The 24,345-nt window shown below is 41.7% G+C and overlaps 7 protein-coding genes across 7 annotated transcripts; 4 read left to right on the plus strand and 3 right to left on the minus strand.

Annotated features, from left to right (window-relative positions):
• Positions 1–614: 614 nt before the first annotated feature.
• Positions 615–4,811, plus strand: FOA43_002606 (uncharacterized protein; the record flags this gene model as incomplete). The annotated part of the gene is made up of 3 exons (XM_038922893.1): positions 615–626; positions 919–1,280; positions 1,538–4,811. 3 exons carry the CDS (start codon positions 615–617, stop codon positions 4,809–4,811), a joined length of 3,648 nt encoding a protein of 1,215 aa, XP_038778821.1.
• Positions 4,812–4,885: 74 nt separating this feature from the next.
• FRS1 (phenylalanine--tRNA ligase subunit beta) lies at positions 4,886–6,658 on the minus strand (the record flags this gene model as incomplete). The annotated part of the gene is made up of 1 exon (XM_038922894.1): positions 4,886–6,658. One exon carries the CDS (start codon positions 6,656–6,658, stop codon positions 4,886–4,888), a length of 1,773 nt encoding a protein of 590 aa, XP_038778822.1.
• Positions 6,659–8,305: 1,647 nt separating this feature from the next.
• FOA43_002608 (uncharacterized protein) lies at positions 8,306–9,238 on the minus strand (the record flags this gene model as incomplete). The annotated part of the gene is made up of 1 exon (XM_038922895.1): positions 8,306–9,238. One exon carries the CDS (start codon positions 9,236–9,238, stop codon positions 8,306–8,308), a length of 933 nt encoding a protein of 310 aa, XP_038778823.1.
• A 1,705-nt stretch (positions 9,239–10,943) lies between these two features.
• Positions 10,944–15,454, minus strand: FOA43_002609 (uncharacterized protein; the record flags this gene model as incomplete). Its single annotated transcript, XM_038922896.1, has 2 exons — positions 10,944–15,393; positions 15,447–15,454. The coding sequence occupies 2 exons, from the start codon at positions 15,452–15,454 to the stop codon at positions 10,944–10,946; spliced, it is 4,458 nt and encodes a 1,485-aa protein (XP_038778824.1).
• A 250-nt stretch (positions 15,455–15,704) lies between these two features.
• Positions 15,705–16,817, plus strand: HSV2 (Phosphatidylinositol 3,5-bisphosphate-binding protein; the record flags this gene model as incomplete). Its single annotated transcript, XM_038922897.1, has 1 exon — positions 15,705–16,817. One exon carries the CDS (start codon positions 15,705–15,707, stop codon positions 16,815–16,817), a length of 1,113 nt encoding a protein of 370 aa, XP_038778825.1.
• Positions 16,818–18,902: 2,085 nt separating this feature from the next.
• On the plus strand, positions 18,903–21,584 carry FOA43_002611 (uncharacterized protein; the record flags this gene model as incomplete). Its single annotated transcript, XM_038922898.1, has 1 exon — positions 18,903–21,584. The coding sequence occupies one exon, from the start codon at positions 18,903–18,905 to the stop codon at positions 21,582–21,584; it is 2,682 nt and encodes an 893-aa protein (XP_038778826.1).
• A 599-nt stretch (positions 21,585–22,183) lies between these two features.
• FOA43_002612 (uncharacterized protein) lies at positions 22,184–22,592 on the plus strand (the record flags this gene model as incomplete). Its single annotated transcript, XM_038922899.1, has 2 exons — positions 22,184–22,187; positions 22,333–22,592. 2 exons carry the CDS (start codon positions 22,184–22,186, stop codon positions 22,590–22,592), a joined length of 264 nt encoding a protein of 87 aa, XP_038778827.1.
• Positions 22,593–24,345: the final 1,753 nt, after the last annotated feature.

Below are 24,345 nucleotides of genomic sequence, written 5' to 3' on the forward strand. Positions count from 1 at the left end.
TAGGATTTTACTTGTTTTTATAAGTTTATTTTCCCCTATAAACTGCTGACTCGCCGGCACGTTTGGAAAATACCGACTAGATCTTTCCCCTAGTTTTTTCATTTTTACTTGCATACGATACCACTTCGTCATTTTTGTTTCTTGTTTCATTGTTTCTTTTTTTTTCAGCATTCGTTTCACATTTTTAATGACTTCTCGCTACTTTAATCAAAATATCTATAAGTATAGTTACAACTAAGTTTACGTGTTCCTATGAAAAGCAATACCAGGAAAAAAGAAAGTCGAACGAAAGTTAGGGAGGGTTGTCATTCCACATTGGTGCGCTGATATCGAAGTGACAGTTTAAAACCCCACAAGGCGTATTCGAATGGAATCAATAGAAAAAGAAGAAAACGTGAATATCACGTGATCATATAACGGGTTACCTCAACGGTTCGTTGGAGCCTTAAAATATTTTTCTTCCTTCTATTCCTCATAACTTCTCGATGAGGATCAATATGGGGTGAAAAAATTTTTGGGTAAAGTTTTTTCAGTGGTAAAAAATTCGTACGTATTTCGACTCCGATGTCTTCTTTCTTTGCACTTCGCTAATTCAATCAATACAAACATACACGATGGCCCCAATCGTAAGTATCACTAGGATCTATGAGAGCATGGTTCTCGTGTGAATATCAATAACCAAAGAAAGAAAACTAGGAAAGCTATTCCGTCTTTGGCGGTAGGCATTAAATAAAAGGAGTGAAGACAGAAGAGACTGCAGATGTGTTAATTATCCGGAAGACGTAGACATAGGTGAAATTCCGGCATCTGATCAGCTGTGTGTTTTCATTCCTCCACTTTTATTGCCTGCCTTGTCATGGTATTTACGTAGAACTATGCTTACTCTATTAAGTGTTCAGCAACTAACATATCTCCTAGAATAAGAAAAGCGAAAAGGTCGCTAAGACTTTCACTGTGGACTGCTCTGCTCCAACCGATAACGGTGTCTTTGACCCAGCCTCTTACGTTAAGTACTTGGTTGAACACATCAAGGTCGAAGGTCACACTGGTAACTTGGGTGAAGAGATCTCTGTTTCCCAGGAAGGTGAATCCAAAGTCGTCATTGTCTCGACTGCTCCTTTCTCTGGTAAGTACTTGAAGTATCTTTCTAAGAGATACTTGAAGAAGAACCAGATTAGAGACTGGATCAGATTCATATCCGTCAAGAAGAACGAGTACGCTTTGCAATTCTACTCCGTCGCCGTCGATGAGGACGAGGAGGAAGAAGCAGAAGACGAAGAGTAAGCGGTCTCTCTTTTTTCTTTGAATAAAGTATAATAATATAAATATAATTCAGAGGAAGAATGAATAATGGAGTAGGTCAGAACGAAATGAAATCCCTCGCGATCCTATTTAGACCTAATTAAGTAGGCGCGAAAGCGCAGTAAGCGATGAGGCAGGCCTCCTTATGCTGCTTGTATCTGTTTACTTTATCGTAGCTATTGCAGACATACGAAATAGCCAACACACCTTAATTGCACTATCTAAATGACCTCAGGATGACCAGTTTACCTACGCGAGATTTGTGTGAGAGTGGAGAGGAGATTAGTGACGATGAGTTCATGGAGTTTCAGCTTAATAATTCCAGATATGCAAAGAATGAAACTGTTAATGTTATCGATCATAATTTGCAAAAAGTTGCCGAAGAGTATAAGGGAAGGGAGAATGGAGATAGAGAGGAGATAAATCAATCTGAAAATGGGACCAAGACGAACTCGGAAACAGATGCCGGGGTTGAGTCTGACCCCAGACACAGTCATCCATCTGACACTTTCGACACTTCCACTTCTGATTCCATTAACTACGACGAATGGAAGGAGATGGATACTCAAATCGACTGCGGTGATCTCTATGATGCTAAGGGCGAAAGCATACAGAATGTGTTCAATGGGAAAGTGGCTGTGTCAAAGTCAAAGAGCAGCGATGAATCTAACTCTTTTGCATTTTGGACAAAGTCAAGGAAGAATCACAGCGCTAGCACTGTTAGTGTGATGAATAATGCATCCTTTGCTGACAGCAATAAATCTCTTTCAAGCTTTGACAACAGTCGGGGAGTCAGTCGGAACTACATTCGTGTTGCAATGGAAGAGCAAGCCACCAAATTTTTAGAAATGGACAAACAGTTCGAGTTTCTCTTTCAAAATGAGAACGACAACTTGAGGAAGTTGCATGGATCGTCATCAATGTCTCTAGTAACGGCTGAAAATATTGACGGTGAAAAAGTAAACGATGACAGCGATGGAAGCGATACGGTAGCAGATTACGACGAGTTCGATGACTTTAATCAGCCTTCAGAAACTATAATTGATCGTGAGATGACTGTGGGAAATCAGCTCCTCACTACAAAATCGATGCTTCAAGGGTCTCAGAAAATAGCATATGCGGCATTAGCCAAATTGACAATGGTAGAGCAGCATATTCAATTAAACGAGATTCGTGGCTCAGAGTCCATCAGGGTGATGAAGAAAATGGCAGCTGCCCAGAAATCGTTCACACGTTGGTCAATGAATGTTATGGAAGAGCTTTATGATCATCTTGGTATTACAAGCTTGCGGGAGCAACAGATGATTGAAAACTTGAGTTGTCACGGTGTTGAACCCGGGGATTTAGTAAAGTGGTTCGATAGCAAGTTGGTTGTCGAAAGTGAGATCACTGAGAAGGATGTTCAGATGGTTGATATTGATTCCGATTTCAAAAAGGACTCTTCCTCATTCAATATCGACATTCGTTGGACACTTATATGCGACTTATTCCTTATTTTACTTGACTCTTCCGTATATGATGCAAGATCAAGAACTATGATGGTAAACTTTGCCGAATATCTTGGAATCAAGGATCTGGAGGTGTTCCAGTTTGAAAGAAGGATCACTGGAGCTCTAGAGATGGACGAAATTACAGCTATTGTAAACAGTCAAAAGTCTTGGAACGAGAGAGATCTCATCAAAGAGCATAAGGAGAAGGGTAGAGGCAAGAAGATAGTTAAGATTGCTTTTGCCACTGTTGCCGGAGGTCTTGTGATTGGACTAAGTGCTGGTGCTTTGGCCCCTGTTATCGGTGCAGGTGTTGCTGCCGGTTTTTCCACCATCGGAATTGGTGGTACTGCTGGTATCTTTGCAGGTACAGCCGGTACATCTGCTATAACAGCCGGTGGTGTATTAACAGGTATGAGAATCGGTCAAAAAGGTATGGATAATCGTGTTGGATCCGTGAAGACGTTCGAATTCAAGCCTTTGCATAACAACGGACGACTAAACTTGATTCTTACCGTATCTGGATGGATGTCTGGTAAGATGGACGATGTTCGTTTACCGTTTAGTACCGTTGATCCTGTTATGGGAGACCTTTACTCACTTCTTTGGGAACCTGATATGCTTACGAGTATGGGACAGACCATTGAAATCTTGGCCAACGAGATTCTTACTCAATCTATTCAACAAATTTTGGGTGTCACCATTTTAACAACCTTGATGGGTGCTATTCAACTTCCTATGTGGCTTTCAAAATTAAGTTATCTACTTGATAATCCTTGGAGTGTTTCGTTGAACAGAGCTGAAACTTCGGGACTTATTCTTGCTGATACGTTGAGGAGAAGTAAGTTAGGTGTTCGACCTATCACATTGGTTGGATTCAGTATTGGAGCCAAAGTTGTTTACACGTGCCTTCTGGACTTGGCCAGAACCGGAGATTATGGCATAATTGAGAATGTCTATATATTTGGAGCTCCTGTTATGATTGACAATGATTCTGTGGCATTAGCACGTAGTATCGTTAGTGGTCGCTTTGTTAATGGATACTCAAAACAGGACTGGATCTTGGGTTACTTATTCCGGGCGGCTTCTGGAGGATTGAGAAGTGTGGCTGGATTATCTCCAATTGATGGGGTGGAAAATGTTGATTGTACATCAATGGTGAAAGGACACATGGACTACCGTAAAGTGATGCCCAAGCTGTTGAGGAAGTTGGGATGGGAGGTGATCAGTGACAATTTCGTGGAAATCCAAGAGGCAGATGCTGAGGCAACGGAAAGACAAAGGAAATTAATCAATGATTTTGAGACGGCAAAGACATCAGACCCTAAGAGGAAGAACACATGGTACAACAAGTGGTTCGGCAAGAAAAATAAGGAATGGTGGCAAATGTATGAAGAAGGTATGAAGGAACGAGCAAAGAGCAACGAAGGTAAGGAGGAAGAAAATAGGGATGACCCTGCACTATTCGATATTGCTGCATTACGAGAGGAGGTGACCAAGATCGAAGTGGAATCCGAGAAGAGAGGACAAGTGGATCAAGAAAAGATTGGAGCACAGAAAGAACAACACGTCCGGGAACCGAAGACTCCTTGGGCAGCTCCAGAGCTAGCTAAGAATACGGAATTGAGAGAATTTAAGACTCCCAAGATGGAGGAATATCATCATCAGCATGAGCCCAGCCGTAATGGAAGCGTTGGCAGCACTGGAAATAGTGGTGGAAGGTTCAACTTTAATGTAGTTGACACTTCTCCAGCGCCATCAATAGAAGTGACAGGATCTCCGCGTCGAACCGGGTTGCGACCACAGTCGGGATTCCATCGAGGATCGGGTTCATTAGATGCAGTTGCTGAAGAGTTCTATACTGAGCGCAATCAGAAACATCTTCATATTGCCAACCTGGCTATAAAGTCGAATGGGAATTCAGGCTCAAAATTAGAGTCAAAATCAGTTCTGGGAATCGACTACGACGACAAAGACGAGTTTCCTCAAGATGAAAGTCAGCTGAAAGTTAGCTTTACGTAGTGAATAGGCAAAGCAAAATCTTTCTATATATACTTTACTAATATAATTACTTATTCCAAGCAGTGGTCACAAACTTAAAGGAAAACTTCAGAGTTGATTTCAGCGATAGAAACAGCGAATGGAATGTCGAAGTTTGTGACAACTTCTGGATGTAAGACACCGATGTGGCCAATCTGCTCAAATTCAGCGCCCTTCTTTGGCCTGTACATTATCTTGGCACCCCTCCCTGGGAAATACATTCTCTTTTCATCGGACTGCTGCAACCAAAAGCCGTGTTCATCTGTTGATGAATCCTCTAACCAAGGGGTTCTGAAGGTCTGCATGATTTTTCCTAACAAACCTTGGATGAGCTCAAAGCCGGACACTTTACCGGCATAACCAGCACACCAATTTCTCTGGTTTCTGGCACGTCTCTCAACGGTATCGTCTTTCAAAACAATATCATTGGCCTCAAAAACCTTGATAGGCAAAGCATGATTCTTGTTCTCCTTGATGGTCTTTAAGATTCCTGGAACTAGAGTGGTTCTAACAACCTGATACTCGACGGTCTTTGGGTTGGCCAACTTCACGGCAAGCGAATCATCCTCATCTTTCAAGAACTTGAAGTTCTCATCATGAGAACAAAGTGCAAGAGGCATAACCTCCAACCATCCAGCCTGAGCTGAAGCAGCCCTCAGAATATCACTCACCTTATTAATAGGAAGTGCATGAGCCACAGTTGCAGCAGTCTTTGGAGTAGTCTTCTTCAAGTTATCGTAGCCGTAAGCGATGGCGCAATCTTCCATAATATCACACTGATGAAGAATATCTGATCTAGTTATAGGGATAGAGACGTCAATGAGGTTATCGTTGGAAGGATTGGCCTTTGCTGTAAGAGACATTCTCTTAAGTAGTTTGCAAATCTCGTCAGTCGACAGATCCAAAGCTAAGCACGAGTTGATATAATGTTTTTCAACAGCTATAATCCGTGGTTTCACATTAGGAGACACTCGTGTTTGACTGTTATGATCCGAAATGATCTTGACAGGCTCGATGATAAACTTATCTTGACAATAGCGAGAGAACATGGCAACGATTTGGTTAATAACGATCTCTGCTTTGGTTTTGTCCGTTGCAGTGACCTCGATAAAGACGTTCTTGGTATTCAGGGTGATTTTTGAACGATCACTGTTGATAATTGGAGGTAAAGAACACACTGTACCAGCCGAATCTAGGACAACTGGGTAAACAGGAGAATCCCTGATGATGTGAAGGTAACGGCCCAAATTTTTGTCCGTCTCATAAAATTCCATCAATCTTTTACCATCCATCACCTCATTCTGATTCAAAGGAGCGAATTTGATCTGTTCAGGGGGTAGAGCTTTGTAGAAGAATGGAGGCTTAATGGTGTCGAGATCATGGGTACCCACAGCGACCAAAGTTCTCTGTCTACAAATATTGGTGTGCAATTTGTCCTGTAGAGCCATGAACGATTGGTAGCTTCGTTCGGTAAACGAGACGTTTCTCAAAATTGCAGAACATGCATAAGGTCTGATCTGCTCTGTGGAAGGATCGACAGTAAGGCTTATTTCCGGCTTTTCAGGTTTCAAGGAGTAATGAGGCGACTCTTTAAGTCCTGAATACTCGTTCAAAGCTTGCGCAATACCCTCTATACAAAGCATGTCATAGCGATTGGCCTCGATTTCAATTTTGTACTCGGGACGTTCGTCTGTACCCTTCACATCTTCTGTGGTATCTTCATCTAGCTCAATTCCGAAATCAAAGCATAGCTCATCAAATTCCTTATGAGTGTAGGTCTTTCCTAACAGCTCAAACAAATCATTTTTATCAACTGGTATCGTAGGCATAGTGGATTACTAAGACGTTTTTTTAGAGTAGATCCCCTTCTCTCTTATTATGAGTAAATCGATATGGACGAAATAAAGACAAAAAAGAGAAGAGACAGAAAAAATTTTTCGATATGGATTAAGTAATGAGCACCGCCACAGACTGAAACGGTTGTCACCCATCACCGCCACGATAGGGGGGGGTGCCTATAAGCTAATCGCTCGTCTCTTGTTGCATTCCATAGATACAGCCCTGTTTGTTCTTTTACAACTTTAAAAACAAGAGCTAATTTTTGTTTTGTGATTTCCAAAATGTCCGCCAACAGAGCAAAGGCATTTGATCGTACTATGAAGTTGCTATTAGTGGGTGACTCGGGCGTTGGTAAGTCGTGTCTTTTATTGAGATTCGTTGATGATAAGTTCAACCCTTCGTTCATCACCACTATTGGTATCGACTTTAAGATTAAGACCATTGACCTCAATGGCAAGCGCATTAAGTTGCAGGTTTGGGATACTGCCGGTCAAGAGAGATTCAGAACTATTACAACCGCCTATTACAGAGGTGCTATGGGTATTATTATTGTATACGATGTGTGTGACGAGAACTCGTTTGAAAGTGTCAAAAAATGGTACCAGACGGTCAACCAGCATGCCAAGGACGATGCACAGTTGTTTCTTGTTGGTAACAAGTGCGACGATGAGGAGAGCAGACAAATTTCAACGAAACAGGGAGAGTTGTTGGCCCAGGAGTTGGGTATTCCGTTTATGGAGGCCAGTGCTAAATCTGGCGTCAACGTTTCCGAAGTATTCTACAAATTGTCCGGACTTATTTTGGAAAAGACTGCTGACGATGATCTTGCAACCCAGGATCAACAGCATAGGGGCATTGATGTTAAGCAGGGTGGATCTATTTCCGGTACCTCTGGCTGCTGTTAGTGTGTATGTAACTTGACATAATTTTGCGTAATTTAGTGATTCTTCGAAAAATCTACACTCTACAATTGCATGTTTGCAGTATGGTTGTTTCCAAAACGATAACAGTTCCATAGGAACAAAAGAGACGGATGCCCCTCTTTCCATCCTCAGAGGAGGACGGATTCGCAAGGAATAGGAATATACTACCCAGAACAATAAGACCCCCAATAACCAACACGAACTCGATCAATCACAGAAAAGCAACTGAGAATTCAAATATCAGCTTCAAAGAGTATTCAAAAAAGAAATGCTCAGTGATACGAAGATCTAATCATCCCTTCACTCTACAATCCCTCGACCGAGCATATCCTGTATTATTAAAAAAATACTAGCTTCAGCAATGGGTCGACTAGCACTCGCATGGGGATCCTGTAGTTCCAGCAAGTGAAACACGAACCATTGAACTGAGTAAACTCTGAACAACGGCCAGGTCCATTAGATACGGTGGGGATTGCGTAGAATAAGAAGAAACCAGATCCGTTGAGGGGGAGAACACCTGAGAATATGCGACATTTATATAGGGAACCATAAAAATTAAAAAATTTTCTCTCCAAAAATTTTTCACTCTAAGAAGATGGAAGAAGGGAAGGATTACTCAAATACATATAGACGAAATCAATTTTTATATAGAAAAAAGTATGCCATTAATAATGTACAATGAATAAATGCCGGGATTTCAAAATCTAATGAATCTCACATTCCGGTCAATATCAAGGAAAGTCCAATGACACCGGCGGCCAATTTCAAACTCCAGTTATTACCACTTTGGTAGTGTGCATAGAAGTTAGAAGGAGCTCCATTAACCGTCACAACACTACTCACTGCCTTGATTTCACTGCTCAAGACATGAGAGGTGGCAGAAGTTTCATAAGTAGTTCCATTGCTTGTTATGGTTGTAAGATAAGTAGTGTCGTACTCAGTGGTTATCACTTCAGAGGAAACACTGGTAGATAGGGTAACGTTGGATCCTGATTTGCCGGTGGATGTTGAAATCACACTGGTTCCCGAAACGCTTTCAGTTCCCAAAGTAGATTCACTGATACATCTGGCCCAGTAGCTGTTGAGCGTAACACATGTAAGGCCTTCTTGGCAACAGGTGTTACCGGTGTAGTCCTCGCCACCACACTGTTCATAGGCAGCACCACAAGTACCTCCAGTAACTAGAGAAGAAGAAGCAGCAGAGGAGGCGGTGATTGTAAAAGAAGATGCTGTATCTGAAACTCCCTGAAGTAAAGCAGTAGCAGAAAGGGTAGAAGATGTAGGAGTCCACCAGATGGTGGTGCTTGCATTTTCGGAAATAGGGCTATCGGCCAAAGAAGCAGCAGCAGCAGACGTAGCGGCTACAGCCAAAGAATTTCTTGCCAAAGCAGTTGTCTCTGCAACTTCAGCAGTTTTGGCGGTTGAGGTAGCTAAAGTCACTGCCTTTGTAGTATTTTCCTTGGCTGCATCAGCAGAAGTGGAAGCATCTTCAGAAGATTCACTAGAACTGCTACCATCGAGTGCTGGCATATCAGGATACTCGTCCATACTGCCATTGGCAGCCAGGACAGCAGGGATATATAGCTGGGCTAATGCTAGACTGATGGTTATGAGTTTTGAAGGGGAACTGGATAATATAGAAACCATTATTGAAGATAGTATTGTATGAAGGAAGAAGTAGGTTATTTAATGGCCCCTATAATCGATGATTTGATTCATGGTTGCTCGGGATATGTATGCACTTAAATAAGTCTTGGCTTCCGGATCAAAAGCCATGGAGTCTTTCCTGATCTGTGTAAAAGAAAACATTGCAAGCAAATCCTTGATCTAATTTTGGGTTTTAATCCGAATCAGGATTCTTTTATTCCAGCCTCCTTAGCGAGGCGCAATTCCCAAAGAGGAAATTATGCATGTTAAGCGGCTTGAGATGCCGCAAGACAATACTATTTTTTTCTCTCCCCGAGGAGGCTGGCTTTTAGGTCAGGAAGTTACGAGGAATCAGACAAAATATCGGTGAATGAACAGCAATGAGTAAACAAGATGTGCAGTTACAAATACCGAAACTGCGCAAACAATAAACTACTGACGTTACTTCTCTAGACAGCAATGAGAAGCAGCCCAGTTTTTTGATGAAACGTGATGTCCAGGTTTATAGGATAATAATAGATAGTATTCATTACCACGCACGAACTGACCTGATTCTCATTTCTTACGATGACGCTTCTTACTCACGACTACTCTCTGTCTGCTACGGCATCGTAACTAATCGGAATACCAAATAATTTTCCAGAAATGGTAATAATTAGTCTCAAAAGAGCCTAAAGGGGTGGATCAAAAAACAAATATCCGCACCGCGTTAGTTGCGTTCGAGTCCGGCACCGTATGACAGGAGTTGGATGAAAAGTATTCCCGACCATCTGAGGACAGCTCCAAGGGTCTGCAATCCGAGGGGTCTCCGAGCGCGTATCCTCACCATTTTAGAATGGGCGAAAAGCGTGTCAGGATGACACAGTTGTTCTGGGCCCCTCTGATCGCGCCGTTAAAATTACTACATGAAATTTTTAATATCGTTCAACTTTTATACTAATCGCAAAGAATTGGTCTCCCTTGATGCCTTGGTTGGTTGTAGTTGACCTCATCTGTTTGCCCAGTTAAGCTTAGTTTAGTATCACACTTAAAAAATACCTGTGTTATGGGAGAAGAAGGCTTCGCATTTTCCAAATTTCAGCCAAAAGCATAAGGGGTAAAAATACCACACTTTTATTTTTAGAAATTCTGGAATCAATTACATTTCCTAAACGGTCAAATTCTATTGGTATGTAAATATAAATTGTCGGTATAAATACGAAGCATTATGCCAGAAATATGATTTGAGCAAACTGCATGAAAAATTGATTCTCTGTTCGTTAAGCGTTACTTATATATTACTGAACAATGTCTTCTTCTGCTACTTCTACTCTTTCTTTGGTTGGTACTGCCAACGTTGCTAGCAATGGTACTTCTTCCGTGTCTTCTGGTGCTTCTTCCGCTGCATCCTCTGTGACCGACGCTTCAAGTTCCGCTGCATCTTCTGCCGCTTCAAACTCTTCAAGTGCTACATCGTCGGCTGCTGCTGCCATGGTTACTCCTCTAAACTTTTCTGGTTCTAACTCAAAGTTAACCACATTGTTCGCAGGTGTCATCGCTCTTGGTACTATCCTTTCTGCTCTATGAGCAAATCGCATGGCGACTGGGCTTCCGTCTTTTGTTGGATACTTTTTGTGTGGACTCTTGGCATGTATAATTTAATAAGCACTAAATAAAATATACTCTCTCTAATAATTATTGAAGAAAAAAAAACTGTAGACACAGATCACTTAGGGTTCTTTCTCTCTATCGAGCAGTCGAACAATTGCAAGCTGAGACAGGAATTGTTCAGCGATTCGTAAGGGCTGGCATCCTCGATCATATCGAACCGCCGGAAGTGGTACTTGGCCATCTGTCCCGACTGCTCGTCCACCAAGTAGTAGTTTGAATCTGGGGTTTCAAGAGCATCTCTCAAGTAGAATTTGGATAGCAAGAACTTCAGACGGTTGTTGACACTAGGTGGATCAATTGCCATAGCAGTCCTCCAAGCCGGAATGTTACTTGCAGGAGTTTTGGTTTTGTTGTCGCTCTGAGGTGACAGGGGTGATTGGGATTCACCAGAGGGAGAAAGAAATGAAGAAGATGGTGTAGGTTTGGAAATTGGAGATGTCATATTTCCAACAGAAGTCTTTTTCTGTTTTTGTTGCTGTTGCTGTTGTGGTTGTTGCTGCTGCTGCTGCTTCTGATACTGTAGTGAGACGGATTCCGAAATCAGAACTTTGATAGAAATGAGAATGTCGTGCAATAAATTCTTTAAACGGAGATCCCTATCCATAAGTCTCGTCTTAAACAACTTCAGCAAGTTCATTAGCAAGACATCCCGCTGCAAGTTCACAGATCTTTTCAAAATCAATTCCACTAAGAAGTTCTTGTGGATCAATACAATTTTCGAAATCAGTTTGACCGCCCCGGCTACACATCTACGGTCATCGGCGCTGATCTTCTTCTTGTGCTCCAATCCATGGCAATAATATATCAACTTCTCCAACGACAAATTCAACGAAAATACTAGTGCATCACTCATAGGAATAACCATAGCCTCGTAATCCTTTAATCTTGAGCAACTAGAAATAATGTTCGTCAAATACTGTGTCATGTTCGACTCTCCCTCAGCACCAGCAATAGCAAATTTTGGAAAACTATCTGATCCTAAGAATAAGTCCTCACAGTTCGACAAAATTCTCAACTTGTACTTATCTGAGACAAACTCGAATAACTCGCCAATTAAGTAGATATCCTTCAATGGCTTGGATTCCTTAACACGAGATAGGATGTTTAAAATCACTTTTGCGATCTTGCAGTTAAGTTCATACTCGTCATTCTCTACCTTATCAAATTCGTTCTCTATAAGATCCTTGAACAACCACTGACAAACATGTAAGTTGTAATAATTTAAGTTTTTAATCAGTTCATCCACATAACTCAACGTGTCCTCGTCTGAACCATATCTTAACTTGAGTACTCCTTGAAAGAAGAACCGGCAAATTTCTCCACCATCAAGTTCTCTACCACCTTTATAGAACAACTCAATGAATATATCCATATGTAAGGCAACAAGGCACCAGATTGAATCGACAATATCCGGACTGTACTTCCGCTCCTTTGCCATAGAGTTGTTATTTCTACGTGGGCTTTCCAAAGGTGTAACCACCGAAACGTTCGCCAGCTCGTGCAGCGAGTTCATCACATCGACAGGTACAATATCATCGACAGCGCCCATTTCGACGTCCTGTCCCGCGCTTGCAGAGTGCGTTAGAGAGTTGGGAGTCTCGCTCTGTAGAAACGTCAGTAATATCTCGTAATAGTCCTTCGTATGAGATTCCCTATACTTTCTACGATAGAAACATGTCAGAAAGTACTCGTGGTCGTCCAAATCTAGATCCTGCCCAAAAAGTAAGTCCCAGTGAAGTCTCTTACTGCTGTCGGAAGAGAACTCGTCCAACTTATTTTGAGTAGCATCAACAAACACGCTTAAAACCTGGGAGAGATCAATTAAATCATCCACAATCAACTTCAATATCAACTTCAAGTCAGCACTGTAATCCAAAGAAAGTGTAGGCTGTATGAACTTTTTCAAATACATTATCAAGAGATTGTCAAAATCCGCTGGCTTCCATCGTTTCAAATCGTTCATTAACTCAAGAATAGGACCTCTCAATTGAAAGTTGAAGCCTTTAACCACATTGAAATACTGCGACATGTTCTGATTGAGGTGGTGAGAATACTCAGCCGCGTTTGAGAGCCTTTCCCTTGAGCTTATTCCCAGGATTGAAAGGGTGTCCAAAGAAAGAGACGTTTGGAAAGAAGTAGCAGTGCCATGCAGAGGCTGAAAACGGCATGATTGTAGAAGTCCTTCAATGTGAAATCTGTCGGTGATCTTCCAATTATCCACAATTCTATTGAGATCTTTCCATATAGTAGTATCCACATCAATGAGGTAACTATTAAGAAGCTTGGTATTGTGAACAGCCATCTTTAGAAGCAATTTGAATGAATCATTGTCAAGGATATCCACTTTACCTTTATCCAGCTGTTCAAATATCAAGTGTATAAATCTTGGAAACCTATGAAAATGGTCCTTCATGAGATGATATAAGACAATCAAATCAGAAGAGATAAGCTTCATGCGACCGTTAGTAAGCGCTGTGTTGATTTGCTTCATGAACCAAGAGCCAAGCTCGAGTTTCCGACCAATTTGCATCGGATATTCTTCTGAGTCACACCAACCATCCATGAGATCATAAAGATCAACATTAGAGGAGGCAGTTCTGTCGATAGAGAATAGCGTATTAGAAAATTCTAGGAGCTTCTTTTGGGTTTTGGCTACCGTCTCTCTTTCCTGTTCTGAAGGTACTTTGATGTTGGTAGTATCAGATAGTCTCTTAAGAATGTTACTGACATTAGAATCTTTGAAGGCAGGTAATGAATGTAGAATCAGAAGATGGATATAGCATGATTTATCTGGTTCAGAGAGATAGATTACGCCCGAAGCGATCAGTCTCCTTAAGTATGAAGATACAACAAACAAATCCATTTGGAATAGCCTATTCACCAAAACCAGAAAGTTAGCAAGACTGTAACTACATGCCGGAAGTTCAGTAGACGTGGAATAGTTCAGCGTGTTTGCCATCTCGTATACAAACTCTGTGATTTCCACTTCCAATTCTAACTTCGCCTGCTTAAATCTCTTCGGTTTTAATTGAGAGGCTTCATAAAGTCTTATTTGAAGAATCGAGCAAGTCAAACTAATGCGTTGATAATCTGTGTATATCTCCCTATCTATAGTAATTGCCCAGTGAAGGGCCATGCTGAGAAGTCCCTTCCAGTCACCGCTGGTGTCGGTGAAGATTGATTGGCAAAGATCCCTCAAATTAAGCTCGGAAGAGCCGTAGTTGTCCAATTTGTACACGATCTGAGAAGCCTTATTGTAGCAATAAGAGTTAGATGATTGATTTCTCTTTCTATCAGTCTCATCAATCATAAGCGACTCATTTCTGTAAGTGATCAATTTGAATTGTTCAGTGACACAACCGATATTCATATCCAATAGTCTCTTGAGATGAGACCTCAAGTAGTACCAATTGTTAGGAATGATGAAGTTGTCCGAATTGTAATAGAAAAGATACTTGATAAGATACTGGAACTGTGAGGACATTTTAATGACCAGCTCGTCGTACTTGTCATTTCGAGGCAATTCATATAATTTGGCCACTATCAAAAGCATATTTTCACCTAACTCTTTGGCGAGATAATCAATCTTGAGGAGTTTAAACCAAAAAAGACGAATGATATGATAATGCAACGAAAGAGTACGGAAATCTTGTATAGACAGCTCCTTTTTGGATGTAATTCTACCCATATAGTTAACCATCCAAGCAAGAAAAGTCTCTTGATTCAACAACTCCTGTAAATAAAGATTGGTAGATAATCTGAGAGCGTAATCAAACCTTTGATTCCAGGAGTCCTTGAACTTGGGGGTAAAACAGCTGAGATAGATCTGCTCCAAATAGCTACAGACCTGATCTGTCCATTCAACAATCCATCTATTGGTGAGTGTAATTGCACCAAAGAAGTTACCCTTACCGGCCTTTCGCTTCAATTGCCTCTGTTCGTTGCTGGAAACGCACTTTATAAGCCAGATGGCCCTGGCTATAGGGATATTGTGGTTGAAGCACTGTTCAAACAACGATTTGTTTCGAAGACCATGAGGGATCGCTTTCGAAAGTTGTCTAAGAGGAATGGCAGAGTTAGCAAGATTTTTGAGCCACATGTCACGCTTATGTTCAGTGAGAGTAACTCTTGGAGGAGGTTTATAGGTGGATTTTCCACGAATCTTGTTGATATTGCGTCTTTCCCTCAAAGTTCTAATCATGGCATCACTCAAAGTCGACATCTTAGCATGGACTATCTTTTCAGCTAGCACTGAGTTGTTGAGTGAAGAGCGATCAATGCTTTTGGTTATATTATCAGCCTTGTGAAGAAGCTGGATTATGACCTGACGGCCAGAATGGCACTCGTTAGTGACTATGGGGGTCTCAAAGTACCCCTTCTGAAGGTGATTTCTCATCCTTGTATCATCACAAGCTGTATGTTTCCAGATACGAAAATCTGGGTATACAAAGGACGAAGATGTTCGGTTAGCAGCATCATTGATAGCAGTTGTAGATAGTCTGGTACTAGAGCCATCCAATGATCCATTTAGTGGATACACACCTTGTGGCAGAGGTACTTGGCCATCGCCAGCAGAAAGTGTATGCGACATTGTTATCCGCCAAAAGTAAACTAATGTTAGGCCAGATCGATAAGGCAGATCAATATCAGCCTCTTCTCCACGTTGTCGAGGATGCGAGGCCCTCAGGCAGACTTCCCTTCTTTTGAGAATCGCACTACTAACAATAGGAAATCCGCGTATCGTATAAAGAAATGAGAAAGAATGTATGTAATTTATTTGTCTTTGTTATGCTTGGTCTACGTTTCTTCTGTATACATGAATACCCACAAGCCTTTGGGATATGAACACAATTTATCGGAATCCAAGTTATTGAATGCGGCGTTCAACCAGGATCAGTCTTGTTTTGCCATTTGCCATGAATCAGGGTTTCGTGTCTATAATACGGATCCCATGGAGCTACGAATGAAGAGGAACTTCAGTTCATCCCGTCAAAATAGCGGTATTGGACTCATCACGATGCTTTATCGAACCAATTATGTGGCTCTTGTTGGCGGTGGCAAACAGCCGCGATATCCCGTCAACAAACTCTGTATATGGGACGATCTCAAGAAAAGGCCATCGATGTTTTTAGAGTTTATGAGTCCCATATTGAATGCATTGATGACTCGGATCCGCATTATTGTTGTCCTACGTAATCAGGTGCTTGTCCATGCCTTTGAGAGCCGTCCCAGGCTTCTTGGCAGCTATGAAACGTACGATAATGATAACGGCGCATGTGACTTATCGATAAACGAGCGGAACAGTATACTCGCATTTCCTAGTAGATCAGTGGGGCAGATTCAGTTGGTAGATATCTCCCCAGGGAATCAGGACAGGAACCTTATTTCGATAATTAAGGCGCATAGGGCGAAGATTCAATCACTATGCATGTCCAATCTGGGTAACATGGTGGCCAGTGCCAGTGAGACAGGCACTTTAATAAGGATACATGATACTGCCAACTGTGCGTTGATGTTTGAGTTTCGAAGGGGTCTTGATAAGGCTATAGTTACTAGCATGAAGTTTTCTCCGGATGATTCCAAATTGGCAGTTCTTAGTGATAAGAATACTTTACACGTATACAGTTTAAGGGAGAGATTAGGGATGGAAGGAATTGATTCTGGAAAGAACCAGGCGCATTTCTTGAAGGGATTTCCGATGATGCCAAAGTATTTCAAGTCTACTTGGTCATTCGCATCGAAGGATGTTGGTCGAAGAGAGGATTTGGTCAATGACTTTGGAGTGATTGGCTGGTCAGATAATGAGAGTATTATCATATTGTGGAAAATGAAAGGAATCTGGGAGAAGTACGTAATGGTGGACACTATGGGAGATCAGGGAAGGAAGTGGGAGATTGTTAGAGAAGGATGGAGAAGGCTTTATGAGTAACGCAAAAACTATACTATATATTTAATCCGCATTAATTAATTCATATTTTCGACTGTGCGAGCCTCGGGTAACTGGCAGTAACCTCCAGGGTGACCAATATACCATTACGCCATCCTACCACCGTACAACTGGTAATATACTGCTCCAGGTGGGCATTACTAAGTGAATCCAATACGTAAGGAGCCATGGCGTGGTTAAAAATGTAAACATTAATGGAATCTAGATGGCTTCCTTGATTAGAGTCGAGGAATTGAGTGACATTGGAAATAATATTAGCTGTCTGTCTGGGCAAATCTCTAGGAATTTCAGCAGACGGTGATCCAAACTTATGCGGGTAGAATGGAAGTATTCCCGCTTTTATTGAGTATCTATCAGTCAGGTTCCAGCTAACATCTGTAGTCATTACAGAAAAGAAGTAAGGTTAAGAATAGTCAAAGACAACAATTTTGCGCGAGTAGCATTTATTCTGCGTATTAATTCTCTATACTCTTTCATCCAATAACTCGGCTTGAGCAATGGGTAACGATGACTCGTAAAACAATCTCTCGTTGTTACATTTCTGAACACATCTCTTAGCATCTTTATAAGTGTCAAATATTAAAACATAGACACTCAAATTGGATGTTTGATCAGTAAACACCTTCCGTAGATTGAGTTCATCAATTTCGTACCACTTGAGGTCCCAAAGGAAGTCCTTGATCTTTTCTGGGTGAATATTTGAAGGTACGTTTCGTAATATAACGCAATTACAGCGATCAATTAAATTCCTTGGTCTCTTTACAACCACTTTAAGCTGTGTTTGGGCACGTTTTTGTAGAAGAAGCGACTCATTTAACACAAGAAGAGCCGAGCTGATCTCATTTTTAGAGTTCCGTAAGAATTCAAGTCTATTCTCTAAGATTTTGTCAACAATATTGTGGTTATCCTTTGCCTGTGCCCTAGCCAGAGCCATTAATTCGGGTAAATTCTTCAAATCCGGAAGCATGGGTGTATAAATATACTTTAAGCAGGTAGAAATATCCTTGACAAAATCAAATGAACCAAAAGTGCCATTTATACGTCGACTAGTTTCATTGGCTAGCGTCCAGTATTTTGCAGAGTCATGGAAATCTTTAAAAATCAAATAGTAGGTTCCTGTAGGAATCAAGTTTGTATTGTATCTGGCCTTGATTACCTGTTGAATAGGCAAATTTTTCCGTTCCTCTCGAGGTATGATTCGTGTGAAATCCAGAGGATTGAGTAGTGCTGTTGACTGGAAAAGTTTGAGCACAGATGAGTTGTTCGTAGCTTCTTCTGTAAGGAAAGGTGATAAGTCAGATGATGGTGATGATGATGATGGATCGATATTGGGAGTTGCCACCTTGACATTTTCATTATTTCCCAAAAACACAGACTTTACATTACCTGAGAGCTTCGAGCGAGTCTCCGGATCTCCGTTGAGATGATGCAAAGAGTCGAGATCTGACACAATCGCTTCTTTGAGAACATCCGTGAATTTCGAGGTATCTCCAGCTTTAAGCAATTCCAGTGCAGATCGGATCGCCTGCTGTGTGAGCATCTTGCGAACGGTACTAAGGACTAAGGACTAAGGCTGAAGAAACAAGAGCAGTTGAAACATTTAAGACTCGCGAAAGATCTAATGCTCAGCTCTAATGCTCAGCTCTGATGCTCAGCACAGGACTATTAAAGAGGACTTTTCCAAAAGAAAGAAGAAAGTAGCAAGCAGATAGCAGCTCATATCACTAGGAAGCCGAACACTCAATAATGATTCCATTCCTGTTGTAGTTTCTTGCATTAGATCAATTTTCTTGATGACACCACGTGATGTGAGTAACGTGATCTCTTGTCTTTTTTCTTGTTTTTGTGAACCGCTCGACTCACTTTGAAAGGAATAACTCACTCGTCTATGTATATCTCCTCCTGAGTTAGACACTTTGTTTTCAGCTCTGCAAGCTTTATTCAGTATCAAGGCAACTCCTCACGCTTTTGTTTGTTCGACCCCCCCATCATTCACCTGTATATAGGCGCCCCGAAGCTTAGCATTCTTGTACATACGTAAATAGCAGTTAGCGCACCTATTCGACAATGTCTTGGGACAATTTCAAGAGCGCCTCTTTGGACGATCCCGTCACTTCAAGTCCTTGGGACTCTCATTCTGCTGGTGGCTCTTTTCAAAGAGGCACTGCACCTGCTCCTTCTGCTCCATCTGCCCAATTTAGAGTATCTCGCCACGGATCCAACAGCCAGCAGCCAGACGACGTCGCCAGTATCATTTCCTCCTTGAGTGCAGCCAATTCCACGCTTTTTGGTAAGGCCAACTCGGTATTTGCGGGCTTTCCGGGACCAGGTGGTGCTTCAACCACCACACATCCGGCTAATCTTACCGCTGCTGGTTCCTCGTCCAACATTATGAATATTGATGAGGCTGCTATCAGTGATTCTGGATCGGATTTCTTCAATCCAAACCTGAAAGGTGCTCTCAGTGCCATCAGTGCTCCGGTTGTTGCGGGTAACCATGGCTCTACTTCTGCTGCTGTCGCTGGATACAGTCAGTCGCGTCTAACCTCCAACTTTTTTGGTTCTGCATCTGTTGCAGGTGTCTCTGTCTCCAATTTCAATGGCTCCTCTTTGGGCTCTTCGAACTTCTTGGAGAAATTCTCGTCTGTAACGGAAAAAACCCGTGAACTGGAAAGAAACCTGGGAAAGCTTGCATTGGGAGGTCATAGTTCTCCACATCAGCAGATTGTTGACTCGCAGCCTGGTAGCGGTACTTCTACTGGTAGACCTTCGTTCTCTGGTCCTGCCACATTTAGAGAGCCAAGGGACTCTTCCTTCTCTGAAAAACTGGATTCGTATATGTCCAATAACAATTCCCCGGCCCAGTCTCGTCATCTCTCGTTTAGCTCTGATGTCAATGCCGGTGGTTCTGACCACACCTCAGTCGCTATGGATGAAAGATCAGGTGGAATTTGGAATCCTGCCACTGCTACCTCGTTCTTCCCTCAAAGTTCCGTCCCTGCCGCTAACGGTATGGGTCCTATGGGTTCTATGGGTGCTATGGGCTCTATGGGTCCGATGGGTCCAATGGGTCCAATGGGGCCTGCAGCAGGAGTACCACCCTTCCCGCAAGGTCTGGTTCCTTCTCCTTTCATGATGCCTCCTGGTGGGAACTATATGCAGATGCCTGTATCTCCATTCATGATGTCAATGTATCCTCCTAAAGATGGGGCTACCTCTAATAAACGCAATTCAAGCTTGGATTTGAAGGACGAAAATTCTCCTCCCAAGAATATTTTCCGTCCTGGTTTGGTCAGACCAATGTCTCCCTACGTGGTTCCTTCGTTTACTCCTTACGGAATTCCTGTCGGTAGTCCTTCTGGTACTGCGGCTACTACGGCTACGCGTGCTTCTGCTCATTCTGGAAGCTCTTCTACCGTAAATGCATTTGATGGCAAAGAAGAGGATAAATCCCAATTAGCGGCAGGCCCAGATTCTGCATCTGGGGCTTCCCAAATGAGTCCGATGGGTCCTATGGGTTCAATGGCTCCAATGGCTCCAATGACGCCTATGGAACCCATTGGACTTGCTTCTCCGATGTCTCCTATGTCTGCTACTGCAGGTTCGATGACGGAAGGTGACTCCCCCAACGGACCGGGTGGTAAGCGCTCAGCTAAATCTGGTAAACCTAAGAAGCATATCTTTCGATCCCAGTTGTTGGAAGATTTTCGAAGCAGCAAAAGTGGCAAGCAGTATTCTTTAAAGGATATCTTTGGCCATGAATATGAATTTTCGAAGGATCAGCATGGTTCCAGGTTTATTCAACAGCAGCTAAGCGAGGCCTCTGATGAGGATAAAGAAGTTATTTTTAATGAGATTCGTAACTATTCGATCGATCTCATGACGGATGTTTTTGGAAACTATGTGATTCAGAAGTATTTTGAATATGGAAGCGATATACAGCGGCGTATTCTTTTTGAGTCTATGCGTGGTAACTTCAACTTCTTGTCTTTGCAAATGTATGGATGTCGTGTGGTTCAGAAATGTTTGGAAGCTGTTCCTCTTGATTGCAAACTTGAGGTCGTCGAGGAATTGAAACCAAACATCCTCAATCTGGTGAAAGACCAGAATGGTAACCATGTGATTCAGAAAGTCATCGAATGTGTTCCGAACGAGAAGACACCGTTTATTCTAGAGTCACTCAAGCATCAGATTTATCATCTATCCACTCATCCTTACGGTTGTCGTGTTATTCAGAGATTGTTGGAGTACTCTAATGATGAAGACAGAGCATATATTCTTGGTGAATTAAAGGGTTTTATCTATTATCTGGTTCAGGATCAGTTCGGTAATTATGTCATTCAGCATATCATCGAGCATGGTGCTCCTGAGTACACGGAACAGATCCTGCAGATTGTCATTGACAACCTCGTGGAGCTCTCAAAGCATAAGTTCGCTTCTAATGCAGTCGAAAAATGTATTGTCCATCAGACTGAAGTCAACAGAAATCGTGTCTATGATGCACTTCTGTTGAGGAACGAGAAGATGGAGTATCCTTTGGATGAAACGTCTCCTTTGAACTTAATGATAAAAGATCCTTTTGCTAACTATGTGGTGCAGAAGATGGTGGAGTTAGTTGACTCTGAAAAGAGAGAATTGCTTATCAGTAAGATCAAGCAATACTTGAATCTGATTATGAGGACCAGTGCAACTGGCAAACATTTGGCCAGTATCGATAAGTTGATCAATCTTACTGAGAGATACGAATAGTACTTTTTTGATATCTTTCTTTTTTGTTGTTTTGTTTTGTTTTGATGTTTCATTTACTTTACTTTACTTTCTTACTTTGCTTTCTTTACTTACTTTCCTTTGTGGCGACGTCTTATATATAGTATAATACACTTGTAAGTATGAAAAATGGAGGAGGGTGTATTTTTCACATTTCACCGCCTTGTTTTTTTATCAATAATTTTTTTTTTTTTTTTTTTTTAAACTTTTTTTCTGGACGATTAGGATTTCTTCTCTTGGATTCAACAGTTTGTATTAGATATTTTCTGAATCATGAAGAAGATTGACATGTCACCAATCGAGGAAGTGAGTAATTCTTCCTCTAATGAAGATTATTTCTCTTCATCTGAAGAACTGGGGATGAAAAATACAGATATCGATGATATTTTTACCAAGTTAACCAAGGCAAGACAAGCTGACAAAAATAAGGCCGTTGGAAACAAGAAGGAAACGTTTGAAGATCTCCAGAAGCAAGTAGAAAAATTGCCTAGAATAAAAAACGTTTCAATAACTTCGGAAGTGAGTGAGCGAGAGAAACGAAGAAGAAAACATGAGATCACCAAGATTGATGATCCTATAGAATGTGTTCTACGAGGCAGCGGAAGCAAACTAGTGGACAGAACGAGGGAAAGAAGAAATAGAACGGAAAAATGGTTTAGTCTTCCGAAAGTTGAGTTGACCGAAGATCTAAAGAAGGAGTTATCAATCCTCAAATACAGACAATACTTAGATCCAAAGAGATTCTACAAGAAGGATAAGTGGGAGATTCCTGAAAGGTTTCAAATGGGTGCTATAGTAGGAGGCCCAACGGATTACTTCAATAATATGTCGAAGAAACAGAGAGGTAAAGGATTTGTGGAGGAATTACTTCATGACGAGGATGCCAACAAGTGGTTCAAGAAGACTTATGACGATATACAGCTTCATAAGATAAGCGGAGGAAAGAAATACTACAAAGAAGTTGTGGCCAAGAGAAGAAAGCAGCATTGAGAAAGTCACCATTACATTGGATGTACTACTATATCATTAGTTAGAAAAGGTTAGTGCTTTGGGTTTGCAAATGTAGTAAAAAGTCGTGAGCGTCATCAGCCTAGAATGGCTATCTTTTGGTAGTTTCTCTCTCTAATTCCGTTCCAAAGCATTCTCTGGTGCTCGTTGTCCAAACGGAGAATATCCATGTCTCCGACAAGAGCACTGAAATGGAACTCGAACTGAGTTTGTGCAGCAACGAGAAGATTAAGCATGTAGTTCCTTAGTGCAAGCTGCATAATCTGGGAGCGATTGTTGGTGTAAACGCTCCTAGCATTTGCGAAGGATATGGAAGCAACGTATCTCTTAAACTTCGGTTCAATGTTGAACTCTTTAAATAAATCTGAATTCATGAGAAGATCCAGAAACGCCCTATCATTCAGATTTGGGTCGTATCTTTCCACCTTCAAAAGGTGAACTTTTCTATAGCTTCGCCACTCCTCACGTAATTGCTGGAAACACGTTGAAGCAAGTGAACATATCTTTGATCCCGGATCTCGGAAATCCGGATTAATTCACTGGTGAACTTTTCGAGAGCATTTTGGTTGTCGATGCTTGCATAGAATGGTGTGTTCAAGTCTCTGTATTGCACAGGAAGCTTGTTGACGTTGATGAAGAGCAATGTACGGAAAAGATTCAGGTTCCAGTCGATTAACCTTTCCGGAGAGTTCGGGTGGTTTTTGCTTGGAGAATGAAGTAGCTTGTAATTCAGTTCGTTGAATATATTACTGCCAATATGCTGCTCCTGTTCGGGGCTGATCTGGTTTAACAACAGCGATAATTCAAATATGATAGGTGTGCAGGAACGAGGAGTTTGTACTCTTTGTTTGGCGTATCCTAGATCATTGACGGAAGAGGAACGAGATATCGAAGACAGCGTGGAGAGCGATGACTGATCCGATACATTGGAGAATATTGACCGAGAACCAGAAGTTGAAGCTGAACTTGATGACCTTAAGCTAATATTGTCGCTAACATCAGCATTCATTGGGAAAGGAAGCTGTCTGAGATTTGGCTTTGCACAATTCGAAACACTGATCGCCCCCGTTGTTGTATTCTGATCGGTGTTGTCGGTAACGTTGTCTCTCGATCGTTTCCTAAATCCCATGGATAGAAACGATGGCAGGGACCTCTTCTGGATCCCTAATCCGTGTCCAGTTCCATTGCGATGGCTATCGGATACAGCCGATTTATGAAGTTCCCTTACCACTTCCACTCTAGCTTGTTGTCTAAACCGTTCGGGAGTTTGACTTTCCTGATAGTTGAATGGGTACATGTCTCTATATGTCTACCAGTTTTTGAACAGGCATAAAGGATGTAATTGAAAGCAGAGAAACGATTTATGATATAAAAACAACTAACTATAACAATAATTAGAAGAAAAACACGTTAGAAGAGATTATAAGCGATATATCTGGGGAAAGCCTTCAAAGTCGGTTTATCATTCAGAGTCAGTCGTTTTCTTGCGACGCAACGCGGCGGGCATGTTCTTAAATTCTTCCGTCCGCATAATTTTTCCGAAATAGCATAATCCGGAAAGAAGAAAAAGAATGCGGACAGTAAAGTTTCTTTATTGAGTGCGGTATTCCAGTCACCTGATTGTTCACGCAGACGCAATCCCACGAATATTTTGATTTTGCCTCGAAACTGAAGTCTCCGCATTGTACTTTCTTTTTTTTTCCGCATCATTTTACCGAAAAGAAAGGAGTTCTGT

Source organism: Brettanomyces nanus, chromosome 2 (genome assembly GCF_011074865.1).
Source record: "Brettanomyces nanus chromosome 2, complete sequence".
Classification (NCBI taxonomy): domain Eukaryota; kingdom Fungi; phylum Ascomycota; class Pichiomycetes; order Pichiales; family Pichiaceae; genus Brettanomyces; species Brettanomyces nanus.